Source organism: Salvia splendens, chromosome 9, assembly GCF_004379255.2.
Source record: "Salvia splendens isolate huo1 chromosome 9, SspV2, whole genome shotgun sequence".
Classification (NCBI taxonomy): Eukaryota; Viridiplantae; Streptophyta; class Magnoliopsida; order Lamiales; family Lamiaceae; genus Salvia; species Salvia splendens.
The window spans coordinates 16,759,820-16,782,866 of NC_056040.1; the positions used below are offsets into that span (position 1 = coordinate 16,759,820).

Here is a 23,047-nt window from a genome sequence, read left to right on the forward strand (position 1 = left end):
AAACTGGATAAGATGGAGAGGGCTCACAGCGCAATCATGTTGAGCCTGGGTGATCGGGTGCTCAGGGAAGTTTGCAAGGAAAAGACCCCATCTGATGTATGGGACAAGTTGGAGTCGGTCTATATGGCCAAATCTTTGGCCAATAGGTTGTTCTTGAAGCAGAGGCTCTACTCCATCAAATTTCTTGAAGGTAAAAGCATCTTGGATCAGCTTGATGATTTTGTCAAAGCTGTGGACGATCTAGAATCTGTGGATGGAGACTTGAAGGATGAAGATAAGGCAATTATGTTGCTGAATGCGCTGCCAAAAAATTTTGATCAGCTCAAGGATGCCATATTGTATGGAAGGGATTCATCTCTGACGTATGAAGAAGTTATTACTGCATTAAAGGCTAAAGAATCCTAGAAATCCACTACTACTAGGCCAGTTGATCAAGCTGGTGAGGCCATGGTGGCCAAGTTCTCTGATAAAAGGTTTTTCAAGAAGAAATGGAACAAGAAGGGCAAGAATGAGAAGAAAGAAGAGAAAGAAGCCAGAGATTGCTACTATTGTAAGAAACCGGGGCATCTCAAGAAGAATTGCTTCGCTTGGAAGAAAAAGAAAGAAGATGAGGCAAGAGGAGTCAACACAGTTGATGTTGCTCAGGAGCTCGAAATGGCTCATGCTCTGAATATTGCAGATGAGGATATAAATGAGAGATGGATCTTGGATAGTGCTTGCAGTTTCCACATGTGTCCTAAGCTGCAGTGGTTCCACAACTTGCAGCAATCTGATGGATCAGTGCTCCTTGGAAACAACCAGGTCTGCAAGGTTGAAGGAATGGGGAACATCAAGCTCAGAATGAGGGATGGTTCTGTGAGGATCCTAACAGAAGTCAGGTACATTCCTGATATTAAAAGGAATCTCATATCTTTGGGAGCACTTGAAGCAAAAGGGTTTTCTTTTTTTTCGGCTGATGGTATGTTGAAGGTGTTGAAGGGATCTGAGTTAATGCTAGTAGCTAAGAGATTCAACAGCCTATATTACTTGCAAGCAGATGTAATAGTTGATGAGATTAATGCAGCTAATGTACAAGATTCTGATATTTGGCATCTCAGATTGGGACATGTTTCCATTGATAGTGTCAACCGATTGATAAAGGATGGTGTTATACAAGCAGAGAGGAAGATGATCTCCAGAGAATGTGAAGTGTGTGTGCTGGCAAAGAGTAAGAAGTTAGTGTATCCATCTGGGAAGCACACCTCTAAATCAGTCTTGGACTATGCCCATAGTGATATATGGGGGCCGGCACAAACAGTTTCAATAGGTGGAGGCAGGTATTTTCTATCTATTGTGGATGATTACTCCAGGAGAACATGGCTTTACATCATGAAAGAGAAGTCAGAGGCATTCATCAAGTTTCAAGAATGGTGCAGAGAAGTTGAGGTTGAGAAAGAGTCTTCATTGAAGTGCCTAAGAACGGATAATGGATTGGAGTTCCTCTCCCATCAATTTGAGGATTTCTGTAAATTGAAAGGGATTAAGAGGCACAGGACGGTCCCAAATAATCCTCAACAAAATGGAGTGGCTGAAAGAGCCAATAGAACCATTCTTGAAAGAGTAAGATGCATGTTGATATCATCAGGAATGCCACAAAAATTCTGGGGAGAAGCTGCATCGACTGCTGTGGAATTGATGAACAAATGTCATAGTTCAGTCATTGAGTATGAGACTCCAGATTATAGGTGGTTTGGGCATCATGGAGGTTACTCTATGTTGAAGCCTTTTGGATGTAGAGCTTACTCTCACATCAAGCAAGGGAAGCTGCAACCAAGGGCACTAAAATGTGTGATGCTTGGTTACCAAAAGGGTGTTAAAGGATACAGGCTGTGGTCTCAAGAAGTTGGGAATCAGAGGGTGGTGATTAGTAGGGATGTGATATTCAGAGAATTGGAAATGCCTTTCAATAACCAGAAAGAGAGTACAGCTGCAGATGAATCGGGTGCTCAAGTTGAGGTGGAGCTGCATGGCAGAGACCAGAATCACAAACTTACTGAAGACACATCATCTTCTGGTTTAGATCACCAGATTTATGGGATTACTGATGATGAAAATGAGATCATCAATGAAGGTGGAGCTACTGAAGAGAATGGCCTTCAAGATTATATGCTTGCAAGAGACAGAGAAAGGAGAACCAACATCAGAAAACCAGCAAGATACAACAATGCTAGTCTTGTGTATTATGCGTTTTGTGCAGCTGAGGACCTTGAATCCATGAGCCAGGGACTTACAAAGAGGCCATCAAATCCAGAGAAAAGGATAAATGGATCAAGGCAATGCAAGAGGAAATAGATTCCCTGCTGAAAAACAAAACTTGGATACTTGTAACAAGAAAGAAGTTGCAAAAGATAATTGGATGCAAATGGATCTTTAAGAAGAAAATAGAGGCTTCACAAGGAGATAGAATCAGATACAAAGCTAGGTTGGTAGCTAAGGGGTATAATCAGAGAGAGGGCATTGATTATAATGAGATTTTCTCTCCGGTTGTGAAGCATTCCTCTATAAGGATGCTGATGGCTTTGGTGGCAAAGAATGGTTGGGAGTTGCATCAATTGGATGTGAAAACAGCATTCTTGCATGGTGAGCTTGAGGAAAGCATATTCATGGAGCAGCCGGAGGGATTTGTAAAGGCTGGGGATGAACATAAAGTATGCTTGTTGAAAAGAAGCATATACGGCCTCAAGCAGTCCAGTAGGCAATGGAACTTGCAATTCGATCAGCACATGAGAAAAATTGGTTTTGAAAGCTCCAAGTATGATAGCTGTGTGTACATGAAGAAAAGGGATGGAAGATTAGTGGCTTTCTTGCTCCTATATGTGGATGATATGCTTGTTATAGGATCTGATATTAGTGAGATTGAAAGTGTCAAACATGACCTCAAATGCAGATTTGAAATGAAGGATTTGGGGGAGGCAAAGAGGATCTTGGGGATAGATATCATCAGGGACAGAAAGAGAAGGTCACTATGGTTGAGCCAGCAGAACTACATTGAGAAATTGGTACAGAGATATCAAATGAGAGAGTCCAGAACTGTCTCAACTCCACTGGGACAGCAGTTTCAGCTTTGTGCTAGTCAAGGGCCGAAGAGTGATGCAGAGGTGGATGAAATGAAGAACATTCCATATGCCAATATTATTGGGAGTGTAATGTATGTGATGATCTGCACCAGACCAGACCTTGCTCATGCTGTAAGTGTTACCAGCAGATATATGAGCAACCCGGGGAAGAGCCACTGGCAGGCACTGAAATGGATGCTGAGGTATTTGAAAGGGAGCTCGGAATATGGGATATTGTACAAGGGGATCAGACTAAAGAGGTTTTGGAAGGATTCTGTGATTCAGATTATGCTTCTAACAAAGACAATAGAAAGTCTCAAACCGGGTACATATTTACTATGTATGGTTCTGCTGTGTCTTGGAAGTCCAACCTACAGTCTGTGGTGGCGTTGTCTACTACGGAGGCCGAGTACATAGCTCTTACAGATGCAGTAAATGAGAGCTTTTGGATCAGAGGAATGATGGAAGATCTTGGTGAGAAGCAAGGGAAAGTGGCTGTGAATTGTGACAGCAGCAGTGCAATCTGCCTGTCCAAACATCAAACATTCCATGAACGTAGCAAGCACATAGATGTGCGATTGCATTTCATTCGAGATGAAGTCAAGAAGGGAATGATAGAAGTGATGAAGATAGCTACTGAGCATAACCCGACAGATGCTTTAACCAAGGTGATACCAGCGTCTAAGTTTGCTTACTGCTTGGAGTTGATGAATGTGCTGAGAAGATGAGGGAAGTTGGGGATTGGAGAATTATGACAGAGAGTGTTGATGTTGGATACGAGGTGGAGATTTGTTAGCATATTGCGTCTCTCAACATCAAGAGTTAAAAGTTAGTTATGTTAGTTACTAACTGAGGGTGCATGTGAGGATTCGTGCATAGGATCGCAGCTCTTTGAAGTTGGTTGGAGCAAGGGATATAAATACTCATACACGCTACAAGTGTGAGGAAGTGAATCAATCAAGATTGTAGCCACACGGAACAAGAAGTGATCGAGTGAAGGGAGAGCTCTGGTATCATTCTCATTCAAGAAGAAGTGAGGGTTTTTCGACTTGCGTTTGTCGATTGTGAGAAGAGTTAGTTCACTGATCTTAGCTTCAATTTCTCATTCGTTGTGCTACTGAGTTTTAGCCGTGAGAGTGAGTGGAGAGGCTGTGCATTTGTGTGTAGTTTTGGTTGTGTTGCTCTTGTACTCTCGGTTTCCATTGTCAATACAAAGTCTCTAGAATTCTCCCGTGGACGTAGATCATATTTGATCGAACCACGTAAATTGTTGTGTCGTTGTTGTTTTCTTTGTTATTGGTTTATTTCCCTCGTCTGTGATCGAAGAGATCGAACCATTTGAATTACATAGAATGCGATAGTGGAATGTGGATCTCACCAATAAATGTCCATTTTGCCGTTTACATCCACCAATACAAGTTTCATTTCTTTTTACCATTTTCGGTAATGGACTTCACATTCTACTAACTTTATCCTAATCACATTTCATTATAAAACTAATAGTATATAAAAGTATCATCCACCTTACACTAACCTTTTCTCACATACTTTCTATTACATTTTGGGACGGACGATAATAAAAAATATACATATTTTACTAGAATAAATTTTATTAACAAATTAAACAAAATAAAATAAGATTCTTAATCACTTGCGGAGTATTATCTATGTTTCCAATCGTCAAACAAAATAATGCTTCTTAAAAGTACAATTCAAATTTACAGATTTTTTCTACTAGTTTTTTATCCACGAAGATATTTTTATTTAAACAGTGTTTCTTGTATCAATCAATAAAGTCATTATTGAGTTTACACATATGTCGTTAATGTTTATTTATTTTGCTACTAAGAGCATCTCCAATGCTGACGGACGTCAAATAGCCGTCAAATAGCCTTCACACTGCCACATCATCAGCACTACAATTCTCCTGCCACATCAGCTTGCCACATCAACTGGACATCAAATAGCCATCAAATAGCCTTCACACTACCTATCCACATCACTAATAACAATTATATAATTTAATTTACACTTGTATCAACATACGGAATTTAAATTACGAGACAAATACGGAAAATTCGAATAATAATATTAAAATTTTTTTATTACATTAATATAAAAAAAAGTACAATAATTAAAAATATTACATTTAAAAAATTACATAAATTGATCTTGTACAGAAAGTAAGGTAGAGAGAGAGTACTCGTTAAAACAAGTGGTGCGAATGAAAATGAGGTTCAACGCGCGTATATATAGTGTTTTGCGAAAAAAAAAAAAAATATTTAAATCCGACGCCGGTTTGGCGCCGATCCGGGAGCCACAATGGCGCCCGTGAGGATCGGCGTGGGAACCGGCGTCAGCGCGGGAATCGGCATGGCGACGCCGATTTTGACGCCGATTTCGCCCACGCCGGTTCCAATGGTTCGGCGTCAAACCGGCGTGGGCGAAAAATCGGCGCTCCGGTGGTGACGCCGACCATTGGAGATGCTCTAAAGCAAAGCTGTGGTCCTCACGTTGAATGCGAGTGTCTCCACGTGGAAACCATCCACCGTGGCACCCTTTTTTTTCAATTTTCATGTGATGAAGTTTGAAGTTTAAATATCTATTCAAATTTAATGATATGACCACGATAGATAACAAATGAATGTAATTTTCAGAGCTAGCATCTATATGGTTACCATTACATATGGAATTACCAACGTGCGTGATTATAGTATTAAAGTCAAATCAGATTAAGTTAAAATATCTAGTTCGTAATCGATCTAACCCGTGTTTGGCGAATTTCCGTAACAGTTTCTTTTTTCAATTGTAGTAAAGAATTGCATACACAAAATGGTACTACTCGTACAATATTTAGTTCTACTATTACTCTTTTTAACTCTTATGTTAGGAATACAAAGAGCATCTCTAAGGGGAGAGGTAAAGGAAGAGGTAAACATAATATAATTATCATATTTACCTTTTTTCATGAAAAATCATTCTCCAAGGGGAGAGATATTTGAGAATGTATTATACATTTTCTTATTTTGAAGAGATATCTTTAATTCTCAATGGAGAGGCAAAATCTTATAACTACCATATTTACTTTCTTTTAATGAAAAATCATTCTCCAAGGGAAAAAGGTATTTAAGAAGGTATTACACTTTATATTTTTAATGTATTTTGTATGATTATTTTATTTAAAAGAATTAATTTATCTTTCTATATATCTTTTTCCTTTGAGATATGTTACTTTTTATAAGGGTATATTTTAATTTTTTAAGAAGGTAAATATATAATATACATTTTTCTATATACCTTTCCTCTTTGGAGATGCTCTAAGTGGAGTTGGTAAGTATATGATATACATTTTTCCATATACCTTCCCTCTTTGGAGATGCTCTAAGTGGAGTTGGTAAATATATGATATACATTTTTCCATATACCTTCCCTCTTTGGAGATGCTCTCTCTAAGTGGAGTTGGTAAATATATGATATACATTTTTTCATATACCTTCCCTCTTTGGAGATGCTCTAAGTGGAGTTGGTAAATATATGATATACATTTTTCCATATACATTTCCTCTTTGGAGATGCTCTAAGTGGAGTATAAAACTCGAGGGCAGGGATCAGTGATTGGGACCAGCGGCGGATGTAGGTGGGGTAGCTTGGGGTCGGCTGACCCCACCGCCGGCCCCGGCGACTCATCGTAAAATACCCTCCAGCACCCTCCGACCCGAGTGCATCCAAACCCCTGCCCCGTCGCCTACTCTCCGCCACTGGTTTTTCTGATTTTCGCCGCTTATTTCAAAGCTGTAAAACTTCCTCCGACTTATTATTTGATTTCTTTTAGTTTGATTTGGTGGGGATGGCCATGGGTTAAGAAATGGGACTTTTTACTTGACTTAAAATACTTTTGATTTTACCGTCCATGGATGTACCTTTTTATAAAAAAAAATGTCAGCATTGTTCTATTATTTCAATTCCGAACTATGCAATTACGAAAAATCAAATTTTAACAATTATTATTTTCTCAAATTTTAAATTTCATAAATTCGTAATTCTATTTGTCCTAATTTAAATAGATATGATAATTGTCTTTATTTTTTTATTATTGATTTAAGTGATTTGTTTTAAAAAATTTAATGTATTGATTGTGTTATATCACTTTTAGGTTATTGGGAAAAAAATCTAAAAAAACTTGAGTTTCTACTAGTTATTTTAATGTTGAATAAGAACCACAATAATTGGAAAATCATGTGATATTTGATAACAAGCCGACGACATTGAATTTGATGAAAGAGAAATAAAGGTCGATCCTGAATTACAAAAGTCTATTAGTAGTTTTGATGTGAACATTTGGGATCGTATTTGTAAAAAACATGTATTACGAAATAATTTTGAATCGTTTTTAGAATATGGATACTAACTACCTCACACAACATAAGATATTAATATTTATATTTTATATAATTTTGTAAAAAATAATTATTTAAATATTATTTATTGTCTTGTTCAATTTGATCCCACGTTTATGAATTTCTGGATCCGCCATTGATTGGGACAGTTCACTTGCTTAAGGAGTTGAAAATTAATGAAATCAGCGTGACATATTGGTAAAGGTAAGGTCCCTCTCTCTCATCGATATATTTTTTTTGAAGTTGCATTTGATAAACAGAAAATATAAAAGTATTAAAATTCCAGTAATAGTACAAATGTATAAGAGCATGCGCAGCGGTGGCGTCCGTCGCCACCGCCGTTCGCGCCGCTGGCACGGACGCCATCCGCCGCCGCTGCGCTCGCGCCGCTGGCACGGCGCTGCTCGATGTATCGAGCACGTCCGTGCCAGCGGACGCACACGTGGCGCGCTCCCATTCGTCAACGGCATAGCCATTGTGTTTAAACATTTTTTTTAAATCGGTATTTAATTATAAATAATGCTAAAAAATAAAAAAAAAATATTTTCCAAATCCCAAAAATATGGCTTTCCCGGAATGCTTGGCAGCATTGACTGCATGCATTGGAGGTGGAAGAATTGCCCGACTGCTTGGAGGGGGCAACACTTAAGCGGTCACAAAGGCGGCGGCCCAACACTTATCCTTGAGCGCGGTCGCCGACTATCGCCTATGAATTTGGCATGCATATTTCGGCGTTGCCGGATCCAACAACGACTTGAACGTGCTCTATTCTTCACCACTCTTCAATGATGTGATGAATGGTGTAGCACCGGCGATCGACTTCACCATCAACGGAAATACATACTGCATGGGTTACTATCTCGCCGATGGTATCTACCCAAGGTGGTCGACGTTCGTGAAGACGCTCCACAACCCGCACGACCCGAGACGGGTTCTTTTTGCGCAGCGTCAAGAGTCAGAGCGGAAGGACGTCGAAAGAGCCTTCGGGGTCCTTCAAGCTCGATTCAACATTGTGAAGGCCCTGGCTCGGCTGTGGTACGTGAATAATATCGCCGACATCATGTTCACGTGTATTATATTACACAACATGATTATAGCCGACGAAGGACCGAGGGCGGCTAGCTTCTACGACGAGGACGAAGCCAGAAGCTCAACAGCGAGGTCTCCCCCACGCCGAGGCGAGCATACGACGGTTGGCCAGAGGATCGAGACAAGACACACAATGCGCGATACTCGAATCCACAATCAACTACAAGAAGACCTAATCAACCACATGTGGGCGAAATTCGGCAACGAGTAGTGGTTTTTTTAATTTTTAGGATTTTAATTATGTAATTTTTAGTTTTTAGGAGTTTAATTATGTAATTTTTCATTTTAGGATTTTAATTATGTAATGTTTAATTTTATTTGTCATTTGTAATATTTATTGTGGTTTTTAAATGAATTTTAATATTATGGAAATGTTATTGTTTAATTGAATTTTAAATTAATTGTGCTCGTCCTTGCGGAAGAGCACAGTTGTGGGTGTTGTGCTCTTGCCAGAGAGTAGGCATGAATAGTACCGCCCGGGCCCACAACCGTGCCGCTGGCAAGAGCACGGTTGTGGATGCTCTAAGTCGCAGAACACAAAAAGTAGATATTTATAGATATAATAAAACGAAGCTCGTTTAAAAATTAAAATAAAAGGACTGAAAAATGGGTAAAACGATGCTCATAATTAATCTCTCATGTGACATATGGTGTGAGATGTAACATGTATGGTGGATAGGTGAACACTGGTGATAAGAAGGTGACATTTCCAACTTTGTTGGGTGGCAAAGAAAACATGATAGCAACATTATTATACTCCATCCGTCCCGCACTACTTGCACGTTTCATTTTCGACACGGAGATTAAGGAATGAGTGTATAGCAAAGTCAAATATTACGGTTGTAGGTGAAAATTTTTACTAAAAATGGAAAAAGTGCAAATAACTTGGGAAGCCTAAAAAGGAAATAAGTACAAGTAGTCCGGGATGGAGGGAGTATTATTTTATATATTCTGCTACGTATAAATGTTTCCATCTTCAACATATAGATATTTTTAGCTTGTAATTTGTTTCTTTCGATTTTCCTTTTATAAACCGAATAGTATTTTGGAGTTTCAATAGATAAAATTTAGCAGTGCCGTGTCATGTACTATGTATTTTATTTTCTATATTTTGTCTAATGGAGTTAAAGTTCACAAAAAATATCAACCCTATAAATATATTGAGTGGCAAAATAGTTATTTAATCTGGGTATATGAAATTGTAAGGTTGGAGATAGTTAACACTTATTTGTGGTAGTTTAATGGATTACACAACTGGAGGTAATAATTAAAGTTTCTATCCGTGATCCTTTATATACTAGTAATATTAAAAAAATCTAAATTTTTTGTTCATTTAGGAAAACTCATACTGTACTTATATTACTCCGTCCCAATGAGTTGCAATCTTATTTATTTTCTGTTGTCCCACTATAATTATGCCATATGTTTATTTTAATTATTTCTACTTTATTATTTTATCATCTATCTACAACTATCTCTCAATTTAATTTACTAAACACTCATTTAATAATTTTCATGCCCAAATTCACCATCTCAATCAGAGTGGAATAGAAAGAGTTTAAAAGCTTTTTCCTCTTCTTTCTGAGATAAATTACTAGAATAGAGAGAGTTTTAAATAATAAACCACGCATAATATATGATTGAAATCAAAGAATCTCACTTAATAGAGAAATTTGCATAGCTAAAATTGCCGAGAACGTGTAAATCATGGTAATTAATTAACATATTAAAGCATCCGCAACGCGTCTCGCCCCCGTCTCAGAGAGACGAGACGGCAGCGAGACGCCGATGCAGCCCTCCGTCTCGTCCCGGTCTCGTCCCAGAGGGTGGGTTCACGAGACAGCTCGCCACGTGGCGCGCGCTGGCGCTAGGCGTGGCCAACGAGTGGGGGTCGTCATCCTGACGCAATAAATTATTTTTTTAAAATTCGATTTTAATAAAAAAAATTAAAAAATTAAAAATGGTAATATTACCATTCAACGGTAATTTTTTTTCTATAAATACTCCTCTTTCATTCTCATTATACACACAAACACACATCTATTCTTCTCAATTCATCTCTCTTTTCTCTCCAATTTTCATCTCACCTCTCCAATTTTCATCTCAAAATGTCCGGCGGCGGAAACTCTGGCGGCTCCGGCAGCTATGACTTGAACACGTTTGGTGACTGGGGGGCATGTACAATGTCTTGGGTGCTTCCGGTTCCGGTTTGTCGACACCGGGCACCCAAGGCTCATCGACGCCGGCGGCGTACCAACCACCCTATTTTGACGTGGATGCATACTCTCGTCCCCCGCAGGGATTATCCCAAATTAGGGAGGATTTTTCGGCTGAACCCACTCTGGAAGGAGGACGAGGTGGTGGAAGCTCCGGGGGTCGCGCATTCAACGCCGTGGAGGAAGATGATGAGGAGGTCGAGGAGGAGGAGGATGTAGGTCGTCATCCATACAGCCGCAAAGACACGATGACTCTGTTCAACCCTTGGGTCAGCGTCTCGTACAATCCCATCGTCGGGAATCAACAAACCCGCAAGTGTTTTTGGGAAAAGGCCACCGACGCCTACAACTAGAACAAGCCAAAGGGCTCACGCCGCCGCACCATGAAGATGCTCCGCAGTAATTTTGACCGAGTCGACAGAGATGTCAACAAATTTTGCAGGATCTACAAGAAAGAAGCGTCGAATTACCAAAGCGGAGCCAGTGGAGTCGACATTCTGAGAGCGGCTTTGCGAGTCTTTTTTGACGACAACAGCAAAGAATTCAAACATATCGATGTTTGGGAGGCGGTCAAAGACGTTGAAAGGTGGGCTGGCGGTGTCCAGTCCAACATGGGCTCGAGCTCGAAACGCACGAAGCACACGGAGGGTGGTCAATACTCGTCTAGTGAGGGCGGGTCAGGCAACGCCTCACAGGAGGTTGAGGGCACGACCACCGATGCAGGGGGCTCCTCCAGTGGGCGCCGTCGGACCCATGTGACCAAGGCGGCGAAGGCGGCTAGAGGGAGAAGGGGCCGAGGCGAATCAAGCCAGGCGGGCTCGGTCTCGGGCTCGAACAGCCTATTGTCCATGTACTTGACTGCCACGATGGCTGACACTTCCCGCATGACGCCTCCCCAATATCAAGCCCATCTTGCCTGAATTGAGTATATGGCAAGACAAATCGATATTCCGCCTACATGTGGCTTGAGTGCTCCGCCACCGCCTTCGGGGGATGATTCGCCGGCGGAGTAGTTTTTATAATTTATATAAAATTATATTTAAAATCATGTATTTTAATTTTTTTCCACTTTTTATTATGTGTTTTTATTTTTTTTCCACTTTTTATTATGTGTTTTTATTTTTTTTCCACTTTTTATTTTTTTAGGATTTTAAATTGTAATTTTATTTTATTTAATGAAGTGTGTTTTTATTAATTGAATTTGTTGGAAATAAAAATAAAACATGAAATTGAATGAATAGTTAAGGGATGAGATGGTTAAGAGATGATCCGTTGCAGGTGCTGTCTCTTAGTTAAGAGATGAGATGAAAAGTACAGTGGCCCATGAATAGTGAAGAGATGAGACGGTTAAGAGACGGATAAGAGATAGCGTTGCGGATGGCATGTTGTTAGTATTTTAATGTTATTTGGCCGTTGAATTGAACAAATCGCCAATCGCGGGACTCGTGAATTGTTAAAAAACGACCTAATCAAAATCATAGGGTGTCAATTTCTCTTAATAAAAGATAAAATCCAATATAGTGTAATTAATTATCAATAACCAATTACTCATTTACTAAAATGGAAACCGCGACTGCGAATTAACCTTATGGTTCAAAACCAACAATTTTAGCCTTTATATTTTCATGGCATATATAGAAATAACAGTAAATTAATCCATGCAGAAGTTGACCTAATCTTCTTTAATTCGCACAAAAAATGTACTAGCATACTATTTTAGTACAATTATTGGTAGTGAAGATGTACCTAATAATAATTGAATTAATTTATAATAAAGCAATTTAGTTGATAATTGGGATCTGGGATATTGGAGTTGATCATGATAATTTAAATAAATCATTATCGGGATCGTTATGGTTATAAAATACAATTTGGATGGATAACATAAATTATAAATTAATTAAATTATCTAATCCCATAATATTAACATGTTTATCTTTTCCTTTTTAAAATTTCTTAAAGTCCAAACTGCGCCAACGCTTTTTAACTGTTTTATGTTAGGAGTATTTTATATAGTAGAAACGTGTGATTATTATTTCTGTTGATTTTATACACTGGTTAAAATCTGGAGGCATAACATGGATGATATGCTAAAGTAAATGTGCAGATTTACACTTAAAAATCACAATTTATGCAGATTCTCTTGTCTTTATTTTGCTATTAATTTAAAGCATTGAATAGAGATAAACAAACATAAATTATAAGAACATAATAGTTCCATCTTTAAATTGAACCTGATCGGTTTTATTTGAATCACTTTTATTATTAATTATATTAGTATCTTCTTACTAAAATGTTCCTACTACTATAATTTAAAAGATATATACAGTGTCATTAAAAATGTTTCATGAATGTTTATGAATTGATAAATCCACACATGATTTCCAGTTTGATTTGAAGATATTCATGCAAATATAAAAAAATGTTAATATTTCCCTAAATCTACATATATTTAATTTGAAAAGTTGTATTTTCCTAAATTATTACAGAGAGATAAATATATAATATATTAATTCATTTTACATATGTAAAAAAATATGATCATATGTATTCAATTTATGTACATTTATCAATACTCTAAACCCATTAAAGTTGTTAAATATTGCATTTCACATAATCTTACAATGAGTCCTTGTGCAATAATAAAATCCAAGGTAATGATTTTGATTAAGTGTGGCCGGTTAATATTTTGCCAAAATGAGGTTCAAAATGGACATATTTTAGGATCTAGTTTTACATCAAGATGAATAATGACAAGATTTTGCTTTTTTGTTTTCAATAAATTAGAGACGAGTAGAAACTAATTTATTCCCGCTTCTATTCATCCTCTGTCTAATAATATATGTGCTCGTGTAATTATTTACATAGTATAATCAAATTTGAACTAATAAGCTGCAAATTCATCTTTAACTTAACTCTTTACCCAACTTGTCAACAAAGGAAAGGAAAAAAAATAAACATGTGGGCCCTTTGACCTCAATGGAAGACCACCATGGCAAAGTCAAAAATCATTGCTAATTAGATTTAGGGTAGGCTAAATTAAGGATTGGGATGCCACATAGATAGATGCCTAAAATGATGACATGGCACATGCCCCTTTGGGTTCTCAAAGGTCCATTGAATATGGATACTTATCTTTCTAACAAGTAACAACATTAATTGATTTGATTTGAATTTTTAATTTGACTTTCAGTTTATAAAATAATCAAACCATATTAAAGTGATGGTGTGATGAAATAACACAATCTCGCTGGCGTGGTCGGGAAGTGGCGACTTGATCCTCTCTCTCTCTCTCTCTACAATTGGGAAAATGCGTTGGAATATGCCATTATTCCACTCAACCTTCTTTACTCTACAATTTGTAAATTTAATCACACCAATTGTCACTAAAGGGCAGAATTATTGTTAGTATATCTGTTTCTACAATCTATATCAATTTAAAGATATCATATCACACACACAATTTTACAAATGTCATAATAATGCGTTATAAAAAAATGAGTAAAGACAGATCATGTAACTGAAGGAATTTCGTGAGTTGGGGACTTTAATTTGTTAAAATGCAGAGAAAGATAGTGGGATCCAAATTATAAATTGTAGTGTGTGGTGTGGAAAAGGAGACAAAGGATCATTATCAGCAAGTCTTCGAAATGTTGATGACTCTTCACAAACCCAATCCATTTCAGACCATTATTGTGGATAAAACCATATCTGCCAACTCCAACATGTGGGGAGCAATGCCCATTGCTCCTTTTCACTATTTATTTGATTAAATAAAAATTTTCAAGAAATTATCATATGATCGACACCTACTCTATGTGAATTGGATGGTTTGCTAGGTTTGGACCCCATATAAAAGAAAATAGAGAATACTTTATACTACTACTATTATTTTGATGTAGCATGCTTTTTCTATCCAATATATGTCATTCGACTAGACTACTTTTGTAAGAGCATTTGTTGAATTAGAATAATTAGGTCCAATTAAATAGAGTATTGGTAATACTATTATGTGGGCCTCTTTATGCATATAGTGGATCGGCAAGGCCCAAACAATAGCTTTGGTCTTTTCAGAACTAAAAAATTATGGTGGGCATGAATGCAGGCCCAACCAATATCGCAACTTGGATGGCTGTAATTATCAACACTACTATGGAGTATGGCCCTAAATCCTTGTAGATGCAAGCTTAATTGTTTTTACCAATTATTTAAAACTAAGAGCATCTCCAATGGCGGACGTCCAGTCGGACGTGCGCGATGGGTGACCAGGACGTCCGCCATTGTGGCAGGGGAGGTCGGATACGGACGTCCCGTGAGGACGTCGGGTGTCCTCGGACGTCGGCGCTACGGGCGGGCGGACGTCCGCCATTGTGGCGTGGGTCGGACGTCCGGGTAGGACGTCGGCACGACGGGCGGGCGGACGTCCGCCATTGTGGGAAGTCCTAGTGGGAAGGGTGATGGGAATGGCGGATTGTGAAGGGGATGTCCTATTGACGTGGCAGTGGGATGGGAAGTCCTAGTGACGTGGCGGGAGGTGTTTTCGGGATGTTCTAGTGGATGTCCGAGTGGGACATCCGCTATGCTCTTAGTCAAACATTTTCTATTGTATAATTTCAGGGTTTGAGAGGCAGAATTGGATTGAAATTTAATTGAAGTAATATATGCAGTTCGCATTCGAAAACGAACACCTGGTGTTTGATTTTAAGCCTCCGAGTGAGTTTCAACATGAGTGAGTATGCAAGCAGAGAGAGCAAAAATCTGAAATCCAAGATGTTAGGAGCAAATTCAATTCAAATTGGGGAAGATGATGTTTCGCGGCTGGTTGGTGGCATAGTAGAAAAGGGCTTCTCCGAAACTCGGCAGACTAGGCCGTTGGCTCCGCCCACAGGGCCGCGTCCCACCGTGCTGCCCTTTCCGTTGGCGCGCCACCGCTCACACGGCCCGGTATTTGTTCTTCTCTTCTAGTTCTCTCTGTCACTTGCTTCTTTGTGTATGGGAGGTATCTGTTTTTCTTTTGTTTATTGGTTTCCCCCTTTTTGTTAGGTTCAGTTGTAGCTTCTGATCGTTCCTTTTTCAGATGGAATAATTTGAGTTCTATTGATAATATTGTGTGTTATTCTCTTCTTTGGATGCATTTGATTGTTGAGAATTGCGGATGCTCTGATTATATTTCTGGTGATGTGGTGATGTTGATTGACAGCATTGGGCTCCTAACGTTGGAAATTCGAACCTTCATAATGGCAAAGACAGTGAAGATGAGCTTGCTGGAGAAGAGGAAGATTTCGAGGGGAGAGCAGTAGCTGCTGCTGCTAATCCATTACAAAGAAAAGAGAAGAGGGGTTTGGATTTCAGTAGATGGTGGGAGATTGCGGAAAAAGCTGGCAGCTCGGGGTTCCATGAGAAGGAAGAGGGAAGGTGCTCGAATGGGGGTGAAGTTGAGCCGAAAGAGACAAACATGGCTTCTAATGGTGATGCACAGTTTCAGTCTGTGACTGTGACTAATAATGTTTCGAAAATCAGAGAGGCGAAAGGAGAAGCAAAAGACGCATCACATTTGGCAAATGCCACGGAGTTTCACAGCTTTGAATATGGCAAAAATGGAAATAATGTTCAAACTATGCAATATCCACAGGATGGCATTGCTGAATCTGATGGAAATACTGTTGTGGTGAAGGCGTCTACATGGCAGAATGGATTGAGTAAAGAAGTGGACCTGAAAAGGGACAATATGCCGAAACCACATAAAGCTTCTGATTTCTCAGGGCAGGCGTCAGTAGGTGGAGAAGAAAGCAGTCTTCAAAGTCAGATTGATGCTGAGAATCGTGCTCGATTAGCAAATATGTCTGCTGAAGAACTTGCTGAAGCACAAGCTGAGATAATGGCTAAGCTGAACCCAAAATTGATTGATGCATTGAAGAAAAGGGGCCAAGGAAAAGACAAGAGGCAAAAGTCTTATGAGACAGATGTTACGGGCAGTGCATCAGTTGATATGCAACATGAGGAAGCTTTGCCTAAAATTTCTGAGAACACTGTCTCTCATGAACCAATGGAAATAGAAACTGAAAGTGCATTAAAAAATAAGGAAGACAATGTTTCTACAAATGCAAACCCAGATAAAAGTAGCATATGGAATGCTTGGAGCAAAAGAGTTGAGCGTGTTAGAGATGTGAGATTTTCCTTAGATGGAAACATTATTGGCTTTGGTATGGAGTCCAATATTGGTAAGTGTACAAATGAGCTTCACAAGTGTACATATTTAGAATGCTGATGCATGAGCCTTATTTCAGTTTATCGAAACGTGTATTCTGTAGTATTTATTTACAGCTTAGTTTAGGAGCGTATTTATCCAAGGCTGTTCAGGAGCTTTTAACCTCAGCCAAACACCAACATAGTCTCATTTATATGTTTACTTCCTGCTTACTCTTGAAGGTGTCACTCTTTGATCTGTCATAGGTCAATTAGTTTCAGAAGATATTTTTTTCACTTTAATTTTTCCAGGGATGCTGATCAAATTTGTGTAAATGTAGGCCAATTCAATTCAAACAATGTTTCCCAACGTGATTATCTTCGAACTGAAGGTGATCCTGGTGCTGGTGGTTACACAATAAAAGAAGCATTAGCATTAGCTAGAAGTGTGGTAAGTAAGAACTTGTTTTCTACCAGATAACATGCTTTTGTAAATATGAATGTATCCCATAACCATTATTACTTCTGGAACACTTGTTTCAGGTTCCGGGCCAACGGACACTTGCGTTAAGTGTAATTGCAGCTATTCTTAATCGGGCAATTTCTAAAATCATTCAGAATCAAGTTGATTCTGTTTCTAATATTGCTGATTCTGTGGAGCCTGCTGACTGGGTTGCTATTTGGGCTTATGCTCTGGGTCCGGAACCTGAGCTTGCTTTATTACTGAGGTAAATCAGTGACCTTCATGGATTATTATGTTTGTTCTCTTCCTTTAAGTTTGACTGAAACATATAGGCTATTGCTTATGAACCTTAAATCTGGATACTTATTTGACCGTGATGCTTTCTGATATTGTCTGTAGAATATCTTTTGATGACAACCACAATAGCGTTGTCCTCAATTGTGCCAAGGCCATTCTTAGTGCATTGAGTTATGATACAAACAAGATTTTATTTGACATGTTGGAGGTAGAGTTTTATCTCTCAAAAGATATTTTGTTAATACTTGGCTCCAGTTATGACGTATGAGTTCATCTTTGTAATTTATATATATTAACTTTTGTTTCAGCGGACACCAACTTATTCGAAAGATGTTTGTACTGCTCCTGTATTCAGAAGTAAACCAGATGTTAATGTTGGTTTTCTTCGTGGTGGCTTTTGGAAGTATAATACTAAGCCTTCCAATATTCTTCGTTTTGGTGAGGAGATGGTGGATGACGAAGCTGAAGGTGAGGGCGAGCACACTATTCAGGATGATGTAGTTGTTGCAGGGCAGGATTTTGCGGCTGGTCTTGTTAGAATGGGGACTCTTGAAAGGATCTGCTATCTCTTACAGGTAAAATATTTATTCAAATTGTTTTAGGTTCTCTGCGTCATTTCAGCGATTCTTAATACAAAATGGAAATTTATCAATTCCGTGTCAACAGACAGATCCTGCTGCACCACTAGAGGAATGCTTAATATCAATATTGATAGCTTTAGCAAAGCATTCTCCAACTTGTGCTGCTGCAGTTTTGGACTGTGGAAGGCTTGCTCAGACAATTGCTGGAAGATTTACTTCAAATGAACAAATGGAAATCAATGCCAGTAAAATCAAATCCGTTACTCTATTCAAAGTGAGCTGTGGTTTCACAGTTTTTCCCTTTTAAGCTGCCGGATGTATTTTGTTTGCTTATCCATCTTTTATTTACTTTTTTCTGATAAATAATCAATCTTTCTACTCTTGTGGTGGTGTTTAAAGGTATTGGCTCGGCATGGCAGGAAGAATTGCTCAACATTTATTAACAATGGAATTTTTCGTCAACTGACTTGGCACTTGTACCGTTATCCATTTTCTCTTGATCAATGGGTCAAGTCCGGGAGAGAGTCCTGCATACTTTCATCTGCTATGCTGGTCGAACAATTGCGTCTATGGAAGGTTTCCGTTAATTATGGATATAGTATTTCGGATTTTTCTGACCTATTTACATCATTGTGTGCATGGTTGAGTGTACCTACCTTTGAGAAGTTAACCAGCTATGATGTGATGAATGAATACTGTGCCATCACAAGTGAAGCTTATCTTCTTCTTGGAGTTATGGCTGATAGACTTCCGAACTTCTATTCAAGCATGCAAGAAACACCCACAGATACTGTTCAAGATACAGACCCTTGGTCATGGAGACACTTTGGTCCTATTATAGATTCGGCAATTGAGTGGATACAAGTTAAAAATATTGCATACGTATCGAGACTTTTCAACTCCCAAAGTAATGATGGTGAGAGGATCTGTTTCCAGGATTCAAAAGTAAATTCCTTGCTATGGATAATTTCTTCTGTTTTAAGTATGCTTGCCAGCGTGCTGAAAGCTGTCATCCCAGAGGACTTTACGAGCTTACCTGATGGCCGATTGCCATGGTTGCCAGAGTTTGTTCCTAAGATTGGACTTGCATTTGTTAAAAATGGGTATATCAGGTCTGGAGGATCAAGTGATCCTTCTGAAAATGGCTCCTTTGTAAAGTATTTATGTGATTTGAGACTTCAAGGAAGTCCTGAATTTGCAATATCTTCTCAATGTTGCCTCCAAGGGTTCTTCCAAGTAGCAGATTCTGTTGATAAGTTGGTTACACATGCAAATCTCGATATCCATTCAGCACGAGTTGGATATGACAATTTCTCAAGGGACGATAAGATTCTTGCTAATGGTATACTGAAGTCCTGTTCTACTGAAATACAGTATCTGCTGTCAACTTCAATGGAAGCAATTACTAGTGACTGGAAATTCCTGCGGCCTATTGAGATGTTCAGTAGAGGCGGCCCTGCTCCAGGAGTTGGTGTCGGCTGGGGTGCCTCTGCTGGAGGGTATTGGTCCATAAATTCTTTGTTGGCTCAGCAAGACGCAAGATTGCTCGTTTACTTGCTTGAAGCTTTTGGGATTCCATCTACTGTGGATCCATCAGAAGCCGAAGAGATAGGCTGCACAATGCAAAAGATAGAATGCGTCCTTACTGCTTGTTTAATTGTGGGCCCATGGAGTAGCTCAGTCCTTGATAAGTTACTAAAAGTCATCTTCCAGGTTCCTGTACTCAAGCATCTGAGTTATGGCATTCATAAGTTCCTCTCTCTTAGAAAAGGATACAGTTCTTTCAAGTGGAACTATGATGATGAAGAATATGCACTGATATCTAATGTTTTGGCCTCTCACTTTAGAACCAGGTGGCTTGGTGCAAAGAAGAAACGAAAAACCATGCCTGAGACCAACCATCCAAGCCAAAAATCTACAAAGAAAAAAGTTCGTTTTATGGAAACTATTCATGAGGATATGAACGCGACAAGTGAAGCTGGTGAAGTGATGTCTTCTTCATCTTCATTAATATTGGAGTGGGCTCGCCAGAGATTGCCTCTTCCTGAACATTGGTTTCTCAGTGCAATCTCCACCACTCAGTTAAACAATAACACATGTCCGCCCAGTCCTTCTCATGGTGAAACCTATTCAGAGGTGGCCTCAGACATTCTAGAAGTTGCTAAGAGCGGACTCTTTTTTCTCCTGGCTATCGAAGCCATCCCTACTTCTCTTAGCTCTGAGCTCCGCTCGCCTGCTAAATGTGTTCCAGTTGTTTGGAAACTGCACGCGATGTCTGCAACATTACTTTGTGGGATGGGTGTTCTGGAAGATGAGAAAAGCAGGACTCTCTACGAAACCTTGCAGAATGTGTATGGCGAAGTTCTTGATGAGAAAAGGTGTACAGACGTGCTCGGTCACACGGGTGTTGAGCGCCTGAAGTTTGCATCATACATCCACGATAGCTACCCTACATTCATCGAAACTCTAGTGGAGCAGTTCTCAGCTGAATCGTATGGTGATGTCATATTTGGGAGGCAGGTTGCAATGTATTTACATAAATCCGTTGAAGATTCTGTAAGGCTTGCTGCGTGGAATACCTTATCTAATTCACGTGTTCTTGAGCTCCTGCCGCCTCTACATAAGTGCCTCGCGAAGGCTGATGGCTACCTTGAACCCATCGAGGTGAGTGTCAGTTTTCTATTATACAGCACTGTGCGCGTGTAGATCTTAATTCAGTTCTGTCTGAAGATAGAGGCACACATCTTACATTGAATAAAATTTACTGAGTTCAAGTTGCCTGCAGGATAACGAGAGCATCCTGGAAGCCTATGTGAAATCGTGGACCTCTGGCGCCCTTGACAAAGGGGCAAACAGGGGCTCAGTAGCATTCTCCCTGGTTCTGCATCATCTTTCATCCTTCATATTCGGCAGTGTTGGTGATACTACTCTCTCACTGCGCAATAAACTCGCGAAATCTCTGATGCGCGACTATTCTCGCAGGCTGCAACACGAGGTATGACGCTCTTGCATCAACTCATCTTTACATATTGTATATGTTACAAATCCAGGTGAAACCATGCGCATTATACTCTGCCTAGTGCCTGTAATGAACGCGCTTTTTACCATAGCGTGTCGTCTACCTTGTTATACGATAGGAATATGTGCTCTTTCTACTGCGCTTCTGCAACACTTGTTTATAGTGGTGAATCATTGACAGGGGATGATGGTGAAACTGATATGCAACAAGAAACCTGAGCCCGAGCCGCAGGCAGCGGTGACGGCAGCTTCGTCTCTACCTATGTCGGAGATAGAAAAGAGGTTGCAACTTCTGAGAAAAATTTGTGATGGATGTGCGCCTCAAGTGGCAAAGCTTGAAGCCTGTATCAGAAAAGAGAGTTCAGAATAAGGTGGCTGTTAGTATGGAGTTAATCATGATTTTGGATGTTTGATGCTCTTGTAAACAATCTCAACTCGGCCTGGCCCGGCCCGGGTCTGTGTTTGGGCCTGGCCGTCTGTCAAATAATAGGTGTAATAAAGTTTTAGAGCAATTTGTGCCGGGCCGAATTTGGCTGAAAAAAACTGGATCCAATCAATTCTCAACTGGGTAAGATGCACAATCTATTCCCCCCTTCATTATTTGATTTTAAAGTCATTATTTGATCTTTTATAGAATGTAAATATCTTCGGATATCACTAAATTCAAGAAGACAGTCTCAAAATTATTTACTTGTCTCTTAGTGATTTTTTTCACGAATTATTTTCTTTTCCTAAGTCATGAAAAATTCAGTACAAGGCTAAGTTCTTGACTTCCCTGACTAAATTTTAAGTTAATGAAATTTACCAAATTATGGCAAAATTTGTAATTTTAGAAACCAATAATTTCATGAATATATTAGAATCGAAATTCATGTCATATTTTTATGCAGTAGAATTAAATTTCATATTTGAATCAAGATCCATATCAAATCCTAGTGGATGGAGTAATATTACAGTATTTTATATACTACTTTATTGGATTGTTAAAGTTGATTATTGCCTTTTGAATTAGAATATCTACGCAAGGTATCTAAACCAAAAATTACCAGTATAAAATTATAACTAATTAAAAATAAATTTATAATTAATTAACTCGTATGACGTAATTTGTAATAAAAATATTAATCAACATTCTAAAAATTTATTGTTAGAACGTGGCCGATCGATCTCAATACAAGTCCTTCCCGAAGCTCTTCAGTTTCTTAAGAGAAATTGGGGGCAGTATATCAATTTCAGACCGACGGCGAGCTCGATTGGGGAGGCTGCGAATCTCTACGTGGAGAAAGTCGACGTGTTGTTTGTGCTCTTAACAATGAACGTTTCCGGTTAATTTCCGGTGTGTAAGTCTGGCGACGATAAATGGACGCTAATTGACGGTTTGCTTTCGCGCTATGATGACGTGATCCTTTGGAGGGGAAATTCTACGCAGCCGATAACGCTGGTCGAATTGTTGTTGTCAACACTGTTGATATGAATTTGAGTGTTGCTTCGTGTTCAATTTTTGGTTGTGATAAGAAATTGCTTGTGGAATCTGATAGAGAATTGTTGGTGGTGGATATGTATCTGAGGCTTCAGCCTGCTGACTACCAAGGTTTCAATGATGGTTGTTCATGAGACAAACAACTGTGAAATTTAAGGTGTTTTGGGCTGGGTTTTTTCTTCTTTTGTTCTAAACTAGAACTTAGGTTCTTTATTTGTTCTAGAC

General features: G+C 39.1%; 1 protein-coding gene across 1 annotated transcript; it reads left to right on the top strand.

Annotated features, from left to right (window-relative positions):
• Window positions 1–15,411: 15,411 nt before the first annotated feature.
• LOC121747650 (transcriptional elongation regulator MINIYO-like) lies at window positions 15,412–22,032 on the top strand. The gene is made up of 10 exons (XM_042141726.1): window positions 15,412–15,741; window positions 15,998–17,018; window positions 17,325–17,434; window positions 17,527–17,711; window positions 17,846–17,951; window positions 18,052–18,318; window positions 18,410–18,598; window positions 18,724–20,988; window positions 21,110–21,319; window positions 21,524–22,032. Exons 1-10 carry the CDS (start codon window positions 15,523–15,525, stop codon window positions 21,710–21,712), a joined length of 4,761 nt encoding a protein of 1,586 aa, XP_041997660.1. The 5' UTR covers window positions 15,412–15,522; the 3' UTR covers window positions 21,713–22,032.
• Window positions 22,033–23,047: the final 1,015 nt, after the last annotated feature.

Bases quoted from the DNA above. Each gene is read 5' to 3' on its own strand.
- LOC121747650 (XM_042141726.1), top strand. From the start codon at position 15,523: ATGAGTGAGTATGCAAGCAGAGAGAGCAAAAATCTGAAATCCAAGATG. The intron at 18,319-18,409 runs GTAAAATATTTA...CCGTGTCAACAG, and splicing joins GGATCTGCTATCTCTTACAG to ACAGATCCTGCTGCACCACT. The intron at 20,989-21,109 runs GTGAGTGTCAGT...AGTTGCCTGCAG, and splicing joins GCTACCTTGAACCCATCGAG to GATAACGAGAGCATCCTGGA.